Source organism: Budorcas taxicolor, chromosome 2 (genome assembly GCF_023091745.1).
Source record: "Budorcas taxicolor isolate Tak-1 chromosome 2, Takin1.1, whole genome shotgun sequence".
NCBI classification, from domain to species: domain Eukaryota; kingdom Metazoa; phylum Chordata; class Mammalia; order Artiodactyla; family Bovidae; genus Budorcas; species Budorcas taxicolor.
Window position 1 is genome coordinate 29,386,027 of NC_068911.1, and position 16,466 is coordinate 29,402,492.

The 16,466-nt window shown below is 41.9% G+C and overlaps 1 protein-coding gene across 2 annotated transcripts in view; it reads left to right on the forward strand.

Annotated features, from left to right (window-relative positions):
- PARN (poly(A)-specific ribonuclease) overlaps window positions 1-16,466 on the forward strand; it is a 200,189-nt gene that overhangs the window by 20,559 nt on the left and 163,164 nt on the right. For both annotated transcript variants that reach the window (XM_052655370.1, XM_052655362.1), the window contains exons 7-12: window positions 4,980-5,145; window positions 6,169-6,234; window positions 7,325-7,363; window positions 8,722-8,764; window positions 9,893-9,973; window positions 13,003-13,059. In XM_052655370.1, the coding sequence (XP_052511330.1) occupies window positions 4,980-5,145; window positions 6,169-6,234; window positions 7,325-7,363; window positions 8,722-8,764; window positions 9,893-9,973; window positions 13,003-13,059 (452 nt within the window). The remainder of the gene's footprint in view (window positions 1-4,979; window positions 5,146-6,168; window positions 6,235-7,324; window positions 7,364-8,721; window positions 8,765-9,892; window positions 9,974-13,002; window positions 13,060-16,466) is intronic.

The window sequence follows — 16,466 nt, forward strand, 5'->3', positions numbered from 1 at the left end:
CTTGACTCTGAAAGCCACTATAAAATACAAATTCCACATGTAGTTAGAGCACTGTGATGGAATGTGTGCAATTTGTTTTTTTTGGTGCACTGTGTGGCATGTGGGATCTTAGTTCCCTGACCAGGGATTGACCTTGTGTCCCCTGTGTTGGAAGTGTGGAGTCTTAACCACTGGGCCATCTGGGAAGTCTTATCGCAGGAATGTTTTGAAGGAAATACTTGAACCAGATTCCTATGAATGTGTTTTCCAGCCTGATGATTTTATTTTCATAGAAGGAGAAAAACAGCTAAATAGGAGGATGCTTCATTTTCTAGTTTTGTAGTCAGACCTTGGAGTATTTTAGTTACAACTGCATCAGGGCTCCCAGGCCATCTGTTATTACTGAGACTCTTATCCCTGTGCTTTAAATCTGACCCAGACCTTCACTTCTCTTCCTTATTAAATTTTTCCACTCTAGGGTTTGCACATGCCAGAACCTTTCCTTCTGGCAGTCACCTTGGAAGTACCTCTGACTTCCTTGTCTGAAGTGGAACCAGGTGACTGTGGTCACCATTCTCCTAAGCCCAGATGGTTTCAGCTCTGTTTGTGCAGCTGGGCGGTAGGCCTGCCACCTTCAGCCCATCTGAGTTCTTCTCAGGAGCCACGGCTCTTCCCAGGGCTGTGTTACCACCCTGCCATCCCCCTTCTGCTGATGTCCTGGGCATGGCCTTCACCAGAAGCCTAGACTTTGGCTCATCTTGCTCTCTCTTCCTACCTCTCTCCTCCTTTCAGGTGATTCCAGCATCCACACGGAGCACCTGCAAAAGCTGTCACGTGTGCTCCCAGGTGGTCAGCAGTCCTCGCCTCTGCCTCCCCTTAGCTGTCCACTCCGTTAGTGGCTTCATGGGTCTTATCAGCAGGCACTGTGCCCGCCTCCATCATTTCTCCTTGACATTGCCTCCTCTCGTCCTTCACATCCACTTGGCTACCTCATTTCAGCAGCTGGTTGATCTCTGTTGCTTTCTCACTGTCAGTTACCTTCTACTCTCTGGTCTAGACTTCTCTCCTTGTCCACCTGGTCCGTTATTATCCTTTCTTCTTCCCCTTGCTCCTCTCCGCATATTGAACTCGTCTAGCTAAGTCCCAGGCTTAGTTGGTTCTGATCATTCACTTTCTCTCTTCCTGAGCATCTGAGTATTGCAGTAAAATGGGACATACCTGAGCCCATTTGTCACTTTAAATTCATGAGCACAAGCATCAAGTAAGAACTCCATCATGCTCAGAAATCCTACTTTTCTGACTAAGAAATTCCCTTTCTGACTTTCTAAAATATCTGTATTTTTACCATCTCTCTCCAGGCCTCCCTCTCAGCTGCTGGTCATGCCTCAGTGAAAATAGAAGCCAGCAGGCAAGAGCCAGTTTGTGTTCTTACCACCAGACCCACAGATCTCCCCGCTGAGCCTGGGCCTGGCCTTTTCACAGGTGTTCCTTAGAAGGCTAGTCCCTCCCTTTGTGTCAGGCACTGGCTCTTCCAGTTTGCCCTTCTGTCTGCTGGGTGTTTTCCCTTCTCTGCTGATCACTCCATCAACCTTTGTAAACATTCTTTTAGTGCAGAGCTCCCTAATCTAGTCCATGGGCCGCTTTCCTGCCATAGATCGAGTTCCGGAATCTGTGAATCTGGGGAAGGCGGTGAGGAGTTGACATCTATATTTTTGTCTAACCTTGGACTGAATCTGTTCATTTCTTCTGTTGGGAATGTAGGCAACAACCCAGCCGCATTAGCAGTAGCAGGAAGTTTGTCCTCAAGTGAAATCCTAGGTAATGGCATTTTCGTTTTGGCAGATATCTTGAATATTGTTTGCCTTCATCAGTACTTTGAAGTTATTGTAGTTATTTCACCTGCCATTCGGTCTTTAAAAATTTTTTTTAATGTATTTAATTTACTTATTTGGCTGCACCAGGTCTTAGTGCAGCGCTTGGAATCTTCGATCTTTGTTGCAGCGTGTGAACTCTCAGTTATGGCATGCCAGATCTAGTTCCCTGACTAAGGATTGAACCCGGGCCCCCTGCATTGGGAGCAGAGAGTCGTAGGACCAGTGGGGAAGTCCCTGCCGTTAGGTCTTCTTAATTTAATGTGTTGACCAGGAAGCTGGTATCTTATATTACTATATCATAGATATTAAAAAAAAGTTCTTGGTAACTGTTTCGATTTAATTACTTTTCTTTATAATCTTGTGTATTTTATTTTATGCATTGGAAAACATCATTTTGAGGAAGGGCCTGTAGATTTCACCCGACCACCAAAGGAATAGGTGGCACGTGAAGATGAATCACGCCTGTGGGGATATCTCTATCTCAGAATAACTCTAAGCAAAGCAAACCCATCCCCCTCACTTGATTCCACATCCCCAGTGTCCCTTCTCGCCTGTGATGCTCCCACTCGGAGGAAGGCATCTTGAATGAGGTGTTTGCTCTCGCCGTTCCTGCCTCTTCCCCTCTGGTTTTCTCTTCACCCACCTGAGCCAGTCTGCTGTCCTCGCCCCTCCTCGGACTTGCGGTCAGGTCATATGCCAGGATCTCACACCTTGTGGATCCTTTTTGCCCTCACTCCGCCTTTGGCGGGATCTGACCGGGCGATTGCGCCCTCCTCCCCTGACGCTCTCCCCAGCTCTCAGACTCTTCGTTCTGTGCTTTTCCTCCTGCCGTCCTCTGGCCTCCTCTGCATCCTGACTGACTCTTTTTCATCTTGCCTGGCTTCAGTGTTAGTCTCATATATTCCATGGTTTCATTTACTTTTTGTTATTAAATTCTTATTTTGAAATAACCTCAGACTTTATAAATGTTGCCAGAATACCTCAGAGAATTCCTGGTACCTGCCCTCCAGTTTCCTGAATGTTGGCATTATACTGTTTGCCTTGTCGTCCTTTCTCTCATTACATGCGTGTGTATAATTTTTTCCCCCAAACCATTTTTGAGTAAGTTCCAGACATGACGTTTCTTTATTCCTAACTACTTCAGTGTGCATTTTCCTAAAAACAAGTACCTTCTCTTACACAGTACAGTAATCCAAATTAGGAGATGGACGTTGCTCCAGTACTGTTACCTCGTTTACAAACCTAATGTATATAAGTTTTGCTACTTAGATTAAAAGAGAAAAACAACTACTCCCCGTCCAGATTCAGTCTGGGCTCACACGCTGCATTTAAGCTATCGTATCTCTTTGCTCTTTTACAGTCCAGAGCAATTTCTCAGTCTGTCTTTGATTTCAGTGCCTTGACAGTATTTTGTAGCGGAGGCTAGTTTGTGGCATGCCCCTCAATTGGGACTTTTATGTTTCCTCAGCCAAGTCTACAGGCGTCCATTCCTCTCGGGCAGGGATACTGCAGATGTGTGCTCAGTGCATCATATCAGGAGAACGTGGCACCAGTGAGCCGAGTTACTGCTGATTATAGCTTTTCTTTTTACTTTTAGAAAAACACACGTGTATCATCTGTTAATTATTTCTAAGTATACAGTTGGCTGGTATTAAGTACATACATATTGTTGTGTAGCTTTTGGTGTTTGTAATGTTGATCATACTTCTTCAGTTAGGTTTAGCATCCACTGATGAGTCTTGCTTGAGACAATTATTGTTGCTGACAAATGATGATTTTCTAACTTCATCATTGGTTCTACAGTTCATTAACTGTCTGATGACTGGTAATGCCTCCCTTCATCCTGATGACACATAAATTTGTATCTCAACACCTTTCTCCTGAGCTTTAGGCTTTTATTTGTAGCTTTTCATTTATATGTATATCCCTAGATGATTTAATATATCCAGGAGGTAGCTTTTGGCTTTATTGGGACAAGCATGTCCATTTATTTACCCACTGTGTATGGCTGTTTTCATGTTGGAAAGATGTTGAGATCTTATGTTGCCACAGAGATCTCCTTATGGCCCATAAGCCTAAAATGTTTATTGTTTGTCCCTTTAAGGAAAGGTGTACTGATCTCTGATCTAAGCGGTTATCTCCTGCCTGGACAACCACAGTGGACAGTTCCTTTTGGCTAACCTCCCTACTTCAATTCTCATAGGACTCCAGGTGGTCTTTTAAAAACACGGAGCAGGGCTTCCGTGGTGGTCTAGTGGTTAAGAATCCGTCTTGCAATGCACATGGGTTCGATCCCTGGTCCAGGGAGATTCTGTATGCAATTGGGCAGCTAGCCCACACCTCACAACTACTGAACCTGAGTGAGTTCTAGAGCTGTGCCCGCTGCAGCTAGAGAGTAGCCTCTGCTGTCCGCAACTGGGGAGAGCCCGTGCGCAGCAGTGAAGACCCAGTGCAGCCAAAAATAAATAAATATTTTTTAAAAAGCACATGAAAATATGGAGCAGATAATGTGATTATTGTGCTTAAAACCTTCCAATAGCATTCTCTTGTTCTTAGAATAAGTAAATTCTTACCATGACCTCTAAGGGCCCGTGTAACCTTGCCCCATCCTGTCCAGCCTGACATTACTCCATTCTCCTGCTTACAGCTTCCTTCTTCTGGAACTGTTTGTGGAACAGTCCACAGCATTTCTGTCCTTTAGGCTTTTATGCCTGTTCCGCGCCTGAAATACTCTTCCCTCAGCTCTTGCATGTCTGATCCATGCTCCCCTTTTGGGTCCTCCTGCCCGGTGGCCTTCTCTGGTTGTCCTAAGGTGTTCCCTTCACTAGCGAGCAGGATGCATCTCCCTTGTTCATCATTAGCTCAGCGGCGCCTGGTACAGTGCCTGGCACAGTGTGCATGCCAGGTCACAGCCTGTTGAGAGATGAATGAATGAACGAGCATATGGAGTGAAGGAGGTAGACACACACATTTCAAAATCACTTGCTTTTTCCACTGGATTTTTTTTTTTTGAGCTGTAGTCAAATATGGTCTTTCCCGAGTCTTTTAGTCTCTGTGGTTTGTTACAAAATTTTTTACGATAAACAGTGACCTCTGCTAATGCACGCTTTTAAAAATTCTGTTCAGGAATTCCGTACTTAAACCAGGAAGAAGAAAGACAGTTAAGAGAGCAGTATGATGAGAAGCGTTCGCAGTCCAATGGTGCAGGTGCTCTGTCCTACACGTCTCCTAACACTTCAAAGTGTCCCGTGACTATTCCTGACGATCAGAAGAAGTTCATTGACCAAGTGGTGTAAGTTCCTAAACTGAAACCAGACGTGCGATGAGATGTGTGTCTTGGGGGCAGGATTGATGCCTGTATCTCAGGCCTGTGCTACCCACACACAGCGCACACAGAAGTGTGATGTGAGGGCAGGATTTAATTGTGGCATACCTGAGTTTGTGTTATATGTTGTTGTTCAGTCGCTAAGTTGTGTCTGTCCCTTTGCGACCCCATGGACTGCAGCATGCCAGGCTTTTCTGACCTTCACTGTCTCCCGAAGTTAGCTCAAACTCATGTCCATTGAGTTGGTGATGCCATCCAACCTTCTACTGTCAGTTGTAAACTGAGCTCTGTGTACTGTGTGCAGAATCGCCATGTGTCACCAGGCCAGAGACTGCCTTGGCAAGTGGGCAGACCTCTTGGGGGGACCAGAGGCCTGACAGCCACTGTTCCCCCGAAGGCAGAGGCACATCCAGATATTGCAACACATCTGTGTTTTTTTTTTCTGTTGTGGTGAAGTTTCTAACAAGCAAATGTGCCACGGGAGGAGCGTCTGGTTTTGCTCAGTTTAGTTATCGGTGTAACTGCTGACTCATTGGAAAAGACCCTGATGTTGGGAAAGATTGAAGGCAGAACGAGAAGAGGGTGACAGAGGATGAGATGGTTGAATGGCATTACTAATTCAGTGGACATGAACTTGGGCAAACTCTGAAAGATGGTGAGGGAGAGGGAAGCCTGGAGTGCTGCAGTCCATGTTGCCAAGAAGAGTTGGACATGACTTGGTGACTGAACAACAGAATTACTTGACCAGGAAAGTAAAAATGTAAATCACTTGTATCAATGAATCCTTGAGAAGTTGTCACTAACTCATTAATAACAATGACAGAAAGAATCTGCCAAAGTAAAGCATTTTAAGCCTTACTGAACTAAAAAGTTATGATTTGGTAAAATTACATTGTCATATGTTATTGCTTTTGAGTATGGTGGTTCTGTTGATTGATGACTTCATTCCTTAATGATGCTGATGGTCATGTTTTTATTCTAATTCTTCAGAGAGAAAATAGAAGATTTATTACAAAGTGAAGAAAACAAGAACTTGGATTTAGAGCCATGTACTGGGTCAGTTGCCTTGAATGTTTTCACTTGTTCTCTTTTGGAAAAGGTAGATGATTTCTGGCATGTGCTCTCCTTGGTCTCTTAAAAACATTCATAAATAGTCTTTTTATTATAGGTATGTTCCCAAGATTTCAGCACTAACTTTAGCATTAACGCAGTGGGGACCATGGTATATTGAGACACTGAATGAGTGCTTTGTCCTGTCCTGGAGGGAAGAAAACTGGTGTGCACCTTTGCTTTAAGTCATGCTCAAGAGTGGCGTAATTATTGTAGCCTTGATGTGTGCTTCATACAGAAAGGCTTCAGAAGAGCAGAATCCATTGTTAGGCTATTTCTGTCCTTTTCATTTCTCTCTACAGTAAAAAGCATCAGTGTTTCAAAGAGTCAGTAACTGAAACAGCCTGCTTTCCTTCCTTTTACATTGTGACTAGCTTCACAGAAGTGTTTTAATGCATTTGTCTACTTAAAATTCTCTTCATACAACCACAGGAGGTAATATTTTGGTTAGATAAGGACTTCTGCCTCTTCTATAAAGGCAGTATAATAATAGCAGTGATAAAGAGCATTTTCCATTCATTAATTCTCTTGGAGAAGAAAATGGCTACTTCAGTATTCTGGCCTGGAGAATTCTGTGGACTGTTCCATGGGGTTGCAAAGAGTTGGACATGACTGAGTGACTTTCACTTTTTCATTCACTTCATTAATTAGGCTGTGTGGTGACATGGTTGCGGCACACGGGCTTCTCTGGTTGCAGCTTGAATGCATCTCTCTAGTTGTGGTGTGTGGGCTGAATTGCCCCTCGGCATATAGGATCTTAGTTCCCTGACTAGGGATCAAACCCGAGTCCTCTCCGTTGAAAAGTGGATTCTTAACCGTTGGACCACCAGGGAAGTCCCAGTAAAGAGCATTTTGATGAAGAAAAGTGGTGAGGAATCCTCCCACCTCAATCATCCTCTCTGTTCCTTTTGCTTGTTAACTGTCATTTCTAATGAAGCCTCTTGTAAAACTTACATGGTCTTTCCCAATCAGTGCTTGGTCAGTTTGAATTTTCCTTCAATGATTGCAAATTAATACCTTTCACTTGTTTTCGTAGGTTCCAAAGAAAACTGATTTATCAGACTTTGAGCTGGAAGTAAGTGTTTATATTATACATGAGTGTTCTGTGAGGGACCCAGAATTAAAAAATTAAATGCAGTTTTTTAGCCTTTATTTCATTTTTGATGTTCTGCTGGTTTTGGTGACTTGATCATACCATGTTCTTGGGCAGTGCTTTATTTTATTACTGTTCCCCCCCACCCCCAATTTCTTAAGTTAAATACCTGCTTAATTTATTTGCTCTTGCTTCTTAGTAGCTGCTGTAAAGGCTTTACAGTTTTCTTTTAATGATCAACTTGGCATATCCTAAATTGTAGTATTATTTTTGTTCTTTGAAGGTATATGATAAAGATTTGGCTTTAAGACCTGGGAAATACTCAGGTGAATGCTCTTTGTTTTTCTTTTTTGAAACAGGGTAATTTTTATTTAGATTCTTGTCATTTATATTAACTTTTTAATTTATGCAGCTTAAACTATTTAATTATATTAGGCTGCCTTCTTTACTATATTTCATTAGCATTGTACACAGAATTTTTAATTTCATACTTTTGCTGTTTATAAGAAATATTGAAATAAATTAGATTAAATGAAAGGTGAATGCTTTTTCTAAAGCAGGGATTAGACCATGGGTGGATTTCAGGATGCCTGAATCTCCTGAAATAATATCCAAAATTTTGTATGTGTTTTTTTCTGGAGGTGTTTCCATTAGTTTAATTATATTTTCAAGTGAATCTCTTAACTTAGCAGTTGAATGTCAGGATTGAACAGATGGATGTTTGCACTTGACTTCGTTTGGGGTTTTTGTTCTTTAGTTAGAATCTGCCAGTGGCATGTACAAAGAATTTACTTTGACCAGACTAGGAAAAGGGCCATTATTATTTGATCAGGCTCCTTTCCTCTCATGTTATCCTTGCAACATACTCCCTGTGGATTCCAGATTCCTCTCCTTGGCAGATGCCAACTACTGTGCCAGCTTACCACCGAGTTACTCATCTCAAACCTCCCCTGTGTGTGCCCCAGACCATCCAAAGAGACCTCCAAAATTTTCACTTAGGAAGTAAGCATTGTGACATTTAGAAGCAAGATTTGACTGTGAGGTAATATGTTGTCTGTATTATATGATGCCTGACATTTCAGAAACTGCCTAAGTCCTAAAAACTTAATTTGAAATCAGATACATTGCTGTATTCTAAGAGCAGAGATGGGGAAACATTTGAAAACTGAAATATTATGGAATAGGCTTACTCTACAGTCTTCCTTGTAGTAATATATATTGCATACTCAATAAAACAGATGTAATGAAATTATAGCTATTAAGTTGTTTTAAAAGTCCTTTAGGGTCTTAGCTGTCATTATCTCATCTACTGATAATCATGTTTTCTTTCTTGCCTTTAGGTATCCCAAAGGCATTCATGTTGAGACTTTAGAAACCGAAAAGGTAACCCCAGGGCTTATCCAGGGCCAACATTAAATGCATTGAACCAGTGCCACAATATTCAAGTACAAAGTGCAGTCAGATCAAGAAATTGAAAGTCAGAGTTGGCTCCCATACGTATGAGCTGGGTGACATTGGACAAGTCATTTCCCCGCTGCTAGCCTCAGTTTCCTCATTTGTAAATCCATGCATGACCGTGGTAATGATGAGCTCTGTTGTCTCACAGCTTTTTAAAAAGTATTAGATGGAACTGAACTTTGTAAACTTGAGAGCATGCAAATGTTGGTACACATTCTCATCATCACAGAAAGCTGATATGCATGGTACTCATGTAGTAATTGCTCCTTGTCACATGGGCCACTAAAATTCGGTTTTAGAATCTGGGGCATCAGCATTCTGTCATCATGTATTCCCGGAGAGCAGTGATAGAACCGAAATGGGTAGTGGTGGGCTGATGGTGGGTTCCTTTGACAGAACTATAGAATTTTAGAATTTAGTTCTTGTTCTTAAGTGAGATGTCTAATTAAATAAGAGATTACATAAATTAAATCTTGCTAGAAGATAAATCTCAAACTTTGACACAGGAGATTTTGTGGTGTTTGATCCAGAATGCAGTGTGAGAAAGAAGATGCTAGTTATCCGACAGGTTACTGGAAAATCCAGGATTTTTCTTTTATGTTAATGAGAAATGATATAGAAATTTTAAAAATTGAGGTATGGTTGACTTACCAGTATTAGTTTTAGGTATATAATATGATTCAAGTTTATATGGGTTACATAGAATTTTTATTTCAAAACCAACTACTTTGAAATTTGTGTTCAAATGCAACATCTTAGTGTCCATCATGGAGTGTCTTACTGTCACATTCTCTTGATATTTATAATTGACTCTGTTGGGGTGAATTAATAAATCATAGGAAACTGTTGTGGAAACATGGAGACGAAGTCTAGTTTGTAAAGCAACAACTCAACTTTTGGTGGCATTTCAAGATACTTTGAATGTCTTTAGCCCCTGAAAGACTGTGCACTGATAAAAATTATAACCTCTAATGGTAGCAGAACCTGAATTTCAGAGGGTGAGGAGGGTCAGGTAGCTTCCAGAAAATTGTATATCTCCTTTATGTCTTTTAGAAAGAGCGATATATTGTTATCAGCAAAGTAGATGAAGAAGAACGCAAAAGAAGAGAGCAACAGAAACATGCTAAGGAACAGGTGATTGAACTACACTCATTTCCTTTGGGTGAGAAATGGCAACAGAATTGTAAATCCTATGTTGGATTCAGTTTAGTGAATCATTTTCTCCCGTGGAAGAATTGAATTCATAGCAAAACCTGAAAGAGAGTGAGGGAGATCGAAGCGTAGGTATTTAGACATAGCCAGCAAAGTGAAATGGCAACCCACTCCAGTGTTCTTGTCTGCAGAATCCCAGGGATGGGGGAGCCTGGTGGGCTGCCGTCTGTGGGGTTGCACAGAGTTGGACATGACTGAAGCAACTTAGCAGCAGCAGCAGCAGCAGCAAAGTGAGGGTGGCATCGCGGTGGACAGTCTTCACCTCCATGAAGCCATCTCAGAGCAAGAGTTAGTGGTTAGCATTCAGACTTTGTGTCACTGAGCGTCTCGGCCCGTTAAGTGGTCTCACTGTGGCTATATTCAGGCCCGGTTAACTAGTTTTCCTAAAACAAAGTTGAGATGATATGGGCCTACAGATGTATGCTCATATTTTTGTTGGAACCTCACTTTGGTTGTCCTCTGGAGAATGGATTCGAGCAGGAAGACCAGTTAACCTGAAGAGTAACCAAGCAGCTAAGAGACGCCAGTGGCCTTAAACAGGAGAAAGTGAAGTGGAAATGTTAAGCGGTCTTTCATGTCCAACTCTTTGCGATCTGATGGACTGTAGCCCACCAGGCTCCTCTGTGCATGGAATTCTCCAGGCAAGAATACTGGAGTGGTTTGCCATGCCCTCCTCCAGAGGGGCTTAGCTTTGGGAATAGGTTTTTTTTTTCTTTTTTTAAAAAATTTAATTCTGGTAAAATATGTAACATGAAATTTACCATCTTTGCCATTTTGAAGTGTTCAATTCTGTACTGTTAAATACATTTACATTGTCCTACAACCATCACTACCATCTGTCTCCAGAACTGTTTTTATCCTGCAAAATTGAAACACTATATCCATTAACTAATAACTTCCCACTCCTCCCATCCCCCAGCCTCTGGTACCCACTGTTCTTTCTGTCTATGAATTTGACTCCTCTCAATGCCTCACATAAGTGGAATCAGATAGTATTTGGCTTCGTTCATTTAGCGTAATAGCATTTTGGGTTCATCTTTATTGTAGCATGTGTCACAGTTTCCTTTCTTTTTAAAGTCTGAATAATATTCTGTATACCACATTATGTTTGTCCATTTATCTGTTGATGGACTCTTGTGTTGCTTCTGTCTTTTGGTTCTTGTGACTAATGCAGCTCTGAACATGAGTGTCAAGGATTCTTTTGAGTCCTTGCTTTCAGTTCTTTGGAGCATATATATACCCAGGAGTGGAATTGCTGGATCATATGGTAATTCTGTTTTTAATATTTTGAGGGACTACTGTGACTGTACCACTTTACATTCCCACCAACAAAGTACAAGTGTTCCAATTTCTCTACAAAACCACCAGTGCTTTTTAGACTCAAGAGTAATTTAAGGAAGTGAACAATTTCAGTGAGGGTGAAATGGGAGAGCAGGGGGCTTGCAGTTTCCTGGGAATTAAACTGGACCTAGTGAATTTTTTTTTAATTTAAATTTTTGGCCATGCCACACAGTGTGCAGGAAGGATCTTAGTTCCCTGACCAGGAATAGAACCCATGCTCGTTGCAATGGAAGCACAGTCTTAGCGCCTGGACCAGGGATCTCCCAGAGAAGAGTCACTAAATAATTTAGCTGTGAAGAGACAAGAAGGAGAGTGGTTCCCTAGAGCTTAGAGTTAAGGAAAGGATTTGAAGATAGGGAAGAAATTGAGTCTATTTAAGCACCGTATTGAAGAAAACAGGAGAGAAGCTGAGTGGGAATGAGTCTCAGTGTGGTGCTGTAAAAATTTTATAAAAATGCATTTGACCAGGAAAAAAGAAGGCGGGGGGGCGGGGAGGGCGGCGCCTCCCTGGTGGCTCAGTTGGTAAAGAATCCCCCTGTAGTGCAGGAGACCTGGATTTGATCCTTAGGTTGGGAAGATCCCTTGGAGAAGAGAATGGCAACCCACTCCCGTATTCTTGCCTGGAGAATCCCATGGACAGAGGAGCCTGGTGGGCTACAGTTCATGGGGTCAAAAAGAGTCTGACATGACTGAGCAACTAAGCGCTCACTCAGGAAAAAAAAAATTAGAGAATTCTTGATATAGCAGTTGATCTTAGTGGTTCTCCTCGGAATGGAATGCAGTATTAATTTGGCCAGCAGGTGGCAGCTTTTAAAAGTCCCTGTTTTTAAGGCAACTTCTTGTTTAGTCCTTAAATTGTATCAGACTCTGTAACCCTATGGACTATAGCCCACCAGGTTCCTCTGTCCATGGGATTACCCAGGCTCAAATACTGGAATGGGTTGCCATTTCTTCCTCTAGGGGATCTTTCTGACCCAGGGATTGAATTGATTTCTCGTGCATTGGCAGATGGATTCTTTACCGCTGAGCCACCTCGGAAGCCCTCAAGGCAGTCTGAGGGATGTGGAAATTTCAGCAGTTGATTGGAAGTGATGGGTATTCCCTAGCACTGTCATCTCAGTAACTGATGAATGGGAAGTGATGGGTATACCCTAGCATTGTTACCTTAGTAACTGATGAATGGGAAGTGATGGGTATACCCTAGCACTGTTACGTTAGTAACTGATGAATGGGAAGTGATGGGTATATCCTAGCACTGTTACCTTAGTAACTGATGAATGGGAAGTGATGGGTATATCCTAGCACTGTTACCTTAGTAACTGATGAATAGGAAGTGATGGGTATACCCTAGCACTGTTATCTTAGTAACTGATGAATAGTTTGCCACTTGCTCATCCCTCTCTCTGAAACAGAAAAATGGTACATGCAGAAATCATTTCCAACGCAGTTGTTTGGCGGTGATGGACTCAAAGCATGGGAAACAAAAGTTATCTAACTGGATATAAAATTTCAGCCCCCTTTTTTTTTTTTTTTTTGCCTAGATTTTAACTTATTCAAACAAGGAATATATATATTTCAATAGCTGGTTTTTTGTTTTGTTTTTAAATTAGGAAGAACTGAATGATGCTGTGGGATTTTCTAGAGTCATTCATGCCATTGCTAATTCGGTAAGTGAAACAAACTTTGTAATTAATTTCCTGAACATAACATTTACTGTGAAATGCCAAGTTATCATTGCAAATCCATCATCTGGTCACATTGATATTAGAATGTTTTCTTGGTCTGGAGGGAGAAGTTAGAACTTCATAAAGATAGCTTGTCATAATGCACTCAGTGTGACATTATAATTGCTGAATTACATCCAAACCGTTGTTTCAGAAAGCATTTCTGTTAAAACGCAGAAGAGGATTATACTGTGATGGCCTTATGTGGCTCCATGAAACTGATAATTTATTATTCTCAAAACCAACAAGAAGCAGAATAGCAAACTAAAGAAGATGAGCAGAAATAATCCAGTGTTTGAAACCTTGTATTCCTTCATCAAAAGAAATCTAGAGGATAAAAATAATTGTGTTGAATTCCTCCGCTTAACTGAATCCTGTATCTTTGTTTTTTAAATAATTTTATTTATTTATTTAGGCTGTGCTGGGTCTTTGTTGCCGTGAGGGCTCTTCTCTAGTTTTGGCGAATAGGGGCTCCTGTCTAGTTGCGGTATGCGGGCTTCTCATTGCGGTGGCTTCTCTTGTTGTGGAGCGCAGGCTCCAGAGCACTTGGGCTCGGTAGCTGCATCTCCTGGTCTCTAGAGCACAGGTTTAATGGTTGTGGTGCACGAGCTTAGTTGCTCCTCAGCATGTGGAATCTTCCTGGGCCAGGGATTGAACCTGTGTCTCCTGTATTGGCAGGCACATTCTTTACCACTACCCCAGAGAATCCCTGAATGTTATATCTTAATAACATTAGATACATTTAAAAAATGTGTCAACTGTTTATGTAAATGTGCTGGAGGGTTCTATGATAGATATAGTAGATATTTTCCCTTGTTTCTTACATCCTTTAAGAAAAGAAGCACCCCCATCTTGCACAGAGAAACTGGGTCTTGCTGCTGGTTGTTCTGTTGAGTTACCCATCCAAGTCACACTGCTTTCCTGATGCTAAACTTCCTGGAGTCTGAGACTTCCTTTTCCTTGAGTAGCTGGCCTAGGGAGAAGGAATTGTCTCCCTGAAGGAGTCTTCTTGTCCCTTAGATGCTGAGCTCTGCCTCGGGGAAACTTGAAGGCGGTGCTCCAGGAGTCCATAGTTGTCTCAACAGCAGGTACAGCCTTGTCAAACAGGAGCACTTTTAGGGAGGCAGCCACTCACCCTGGCAAGGGGTATACAGCACTTAGACCTTGAGAGAGAAAAGGGCCGGCTCCTCTGGAGCTCTTTCTCTCAAGTAAATGATGTTACCGGAACAGAAGAGAGCCAGGGATGAGCCTGGAGAAAAACAAAAGGTGTGGGTCTCTTGAGAAGTAGCTAAAAAGCTAGTTTAAAACTCAGCATTTCAAAAAACTTAGATCATGGCATCTGGTCCCATCACTTCATGGCAAATAGATAGGGAAACAATGGAAACAATGACAGACTTTATTTTCTTGGGCTCCAAAATCACTGCAGGTGGTGACTGCAGCCATGAAATTAAAAGACACTTGCTCCTTGGAAGAAATGTTATGACAAACCTAGATAGCGTATTAAAAAGCAGAGACATCAGTTTGCCCACAAAGATCCATGTAGTCAAAGTTATGGTTTTTCCAGTGGTCATGTATGGATGTGAGAGTTGGACCGTAAAAAAGGCTGAGCGCTGAAGAGTTGATGCTTTTGAATTGTGGTGTTGGAGAAGACTCTTGAGAGTCCGTTGGACTGCAAGGAGATCAAAGCAGTCAGTCCTAAACTAAAGGAAATCAGTCCTGAATATTCATTGGGAACGCATGTACACCCGTGGCGGATTCATGTTGATGTATGGCAAAACCAATACAGTATTATAAAGTAAAATAAAAATAAAATAAAATCCGTTTGGACATTTATCAAAAAAAAAAAAAAAAAAGACTGATGCAGAATCTGAAGCTCCAAAACTTGGGCCACCTGATGAGAAGAGCCGACTCATTGGAAAAGACCCTGATGCTGGGAAAGATTTAAGGCAGAAGGAGAAGAGGGTGACAGAGGATGAGATGCTCAGATGGCATCACTGATTCAATGGACAATAACTTGCGTAAACTCTGTGAGATGGTGAGGGACAGGGAAGCCTGATGTGCTGCAGTCCAAAGAGTCAGGACATGACTGATCAACAGCAACAAGATTGCGTGTATTCAGAGAAGCAGAGAGGGTTTCCCTCGTGGCTCAGTGGTAAAGAATCTGCCTGTAATGCAAGAGACTTGGGTTTGATCCCTGGATTAAAAAGATTTCTTGGAGAAGGAAATGGCAACCCACTCCAGTATTCTTGCCTGGTATATTCCATGGACAGAGGAGCCTGCTGGGCTACAGTCTGTGAGGTCACAGAAAGTTGGATATAACTGAGAGACACACACACACACAGAGAAGCAGAGGGGAGTTTCTGGTCATGTTTGCTTACATTACACACACTTAACCAGCCGTCTTCAGAGCAGTGAAGCTGTCCTTGAAACATGTGGGGCAGCAGTTGGCTTTGAGCTCCCATAACCAGCATGATGGTTTAGGGGGCTTTTCCAAGGTGGGGGCATTTCTTTGCCTTGTACAAACAATTCAGATCCCTTAGCCAGCTGTGCCTCTATTTATTTTTCCTCTCTGTCGTCCCTCTTCTGCAGAGTGATTCATAGCATGTTGTGGACCATTCATAGTACACGTCACGGAGCATACCGCGATAAAAATTTAGCCCTGTTTGTTAGTGATCCAGACATTTAAAATTTAAGTCATGTACTTCAAAACTACTAATGTAGTTGAGCTCTGTATAGCCAGTGAACAAGTAAACACTCTATATGAGACCAGGTTCTTTTCCCGTCACTCTTAGTAACGAATCTGTTGTCTCTAGTTTAAAAAAAATTCATACTAGTTTTTCACCCACAGAAAAGTTGCAAAACTGGTACAGGATTTCTATACACCCGTCACCTAGCGACACCTAATGTTACTATCTTGTATAACCATACAGTTGCAGAACCATGAAATTAGCATTGGTACAATATTATGAGCTAACTTGAATTTAACCTGTTTTTCCTCTTAAGTCCTTTTCCTATTCATGGTTCTGTCTAGGATCCCACATTGCGTTTACTTGTTATTTCTCCTTAGTCTTCCGCAGTCTGTAGTTTACTTTGTCTTTTATAAAGAGTATTGATTGTAATTATGTCGGGTGTCCTTTGGTTTGGATTTGTTTGATCTCTTCTCACGTTGGATTGAAGACACAGTTTTGGTAGGCACACCACAGAAATGATGGTTTATGACATTGACCCCCCATCACTCAGTTCAGGTGGTGTCTGCTGGGCTTAGGCACTGTAGAGTTACTGTGCCTACTTTTGTAGTTAATGAATATATTGGAGATATTTTCAGATGCGGAGAGTCCTCTTTTTTCTCG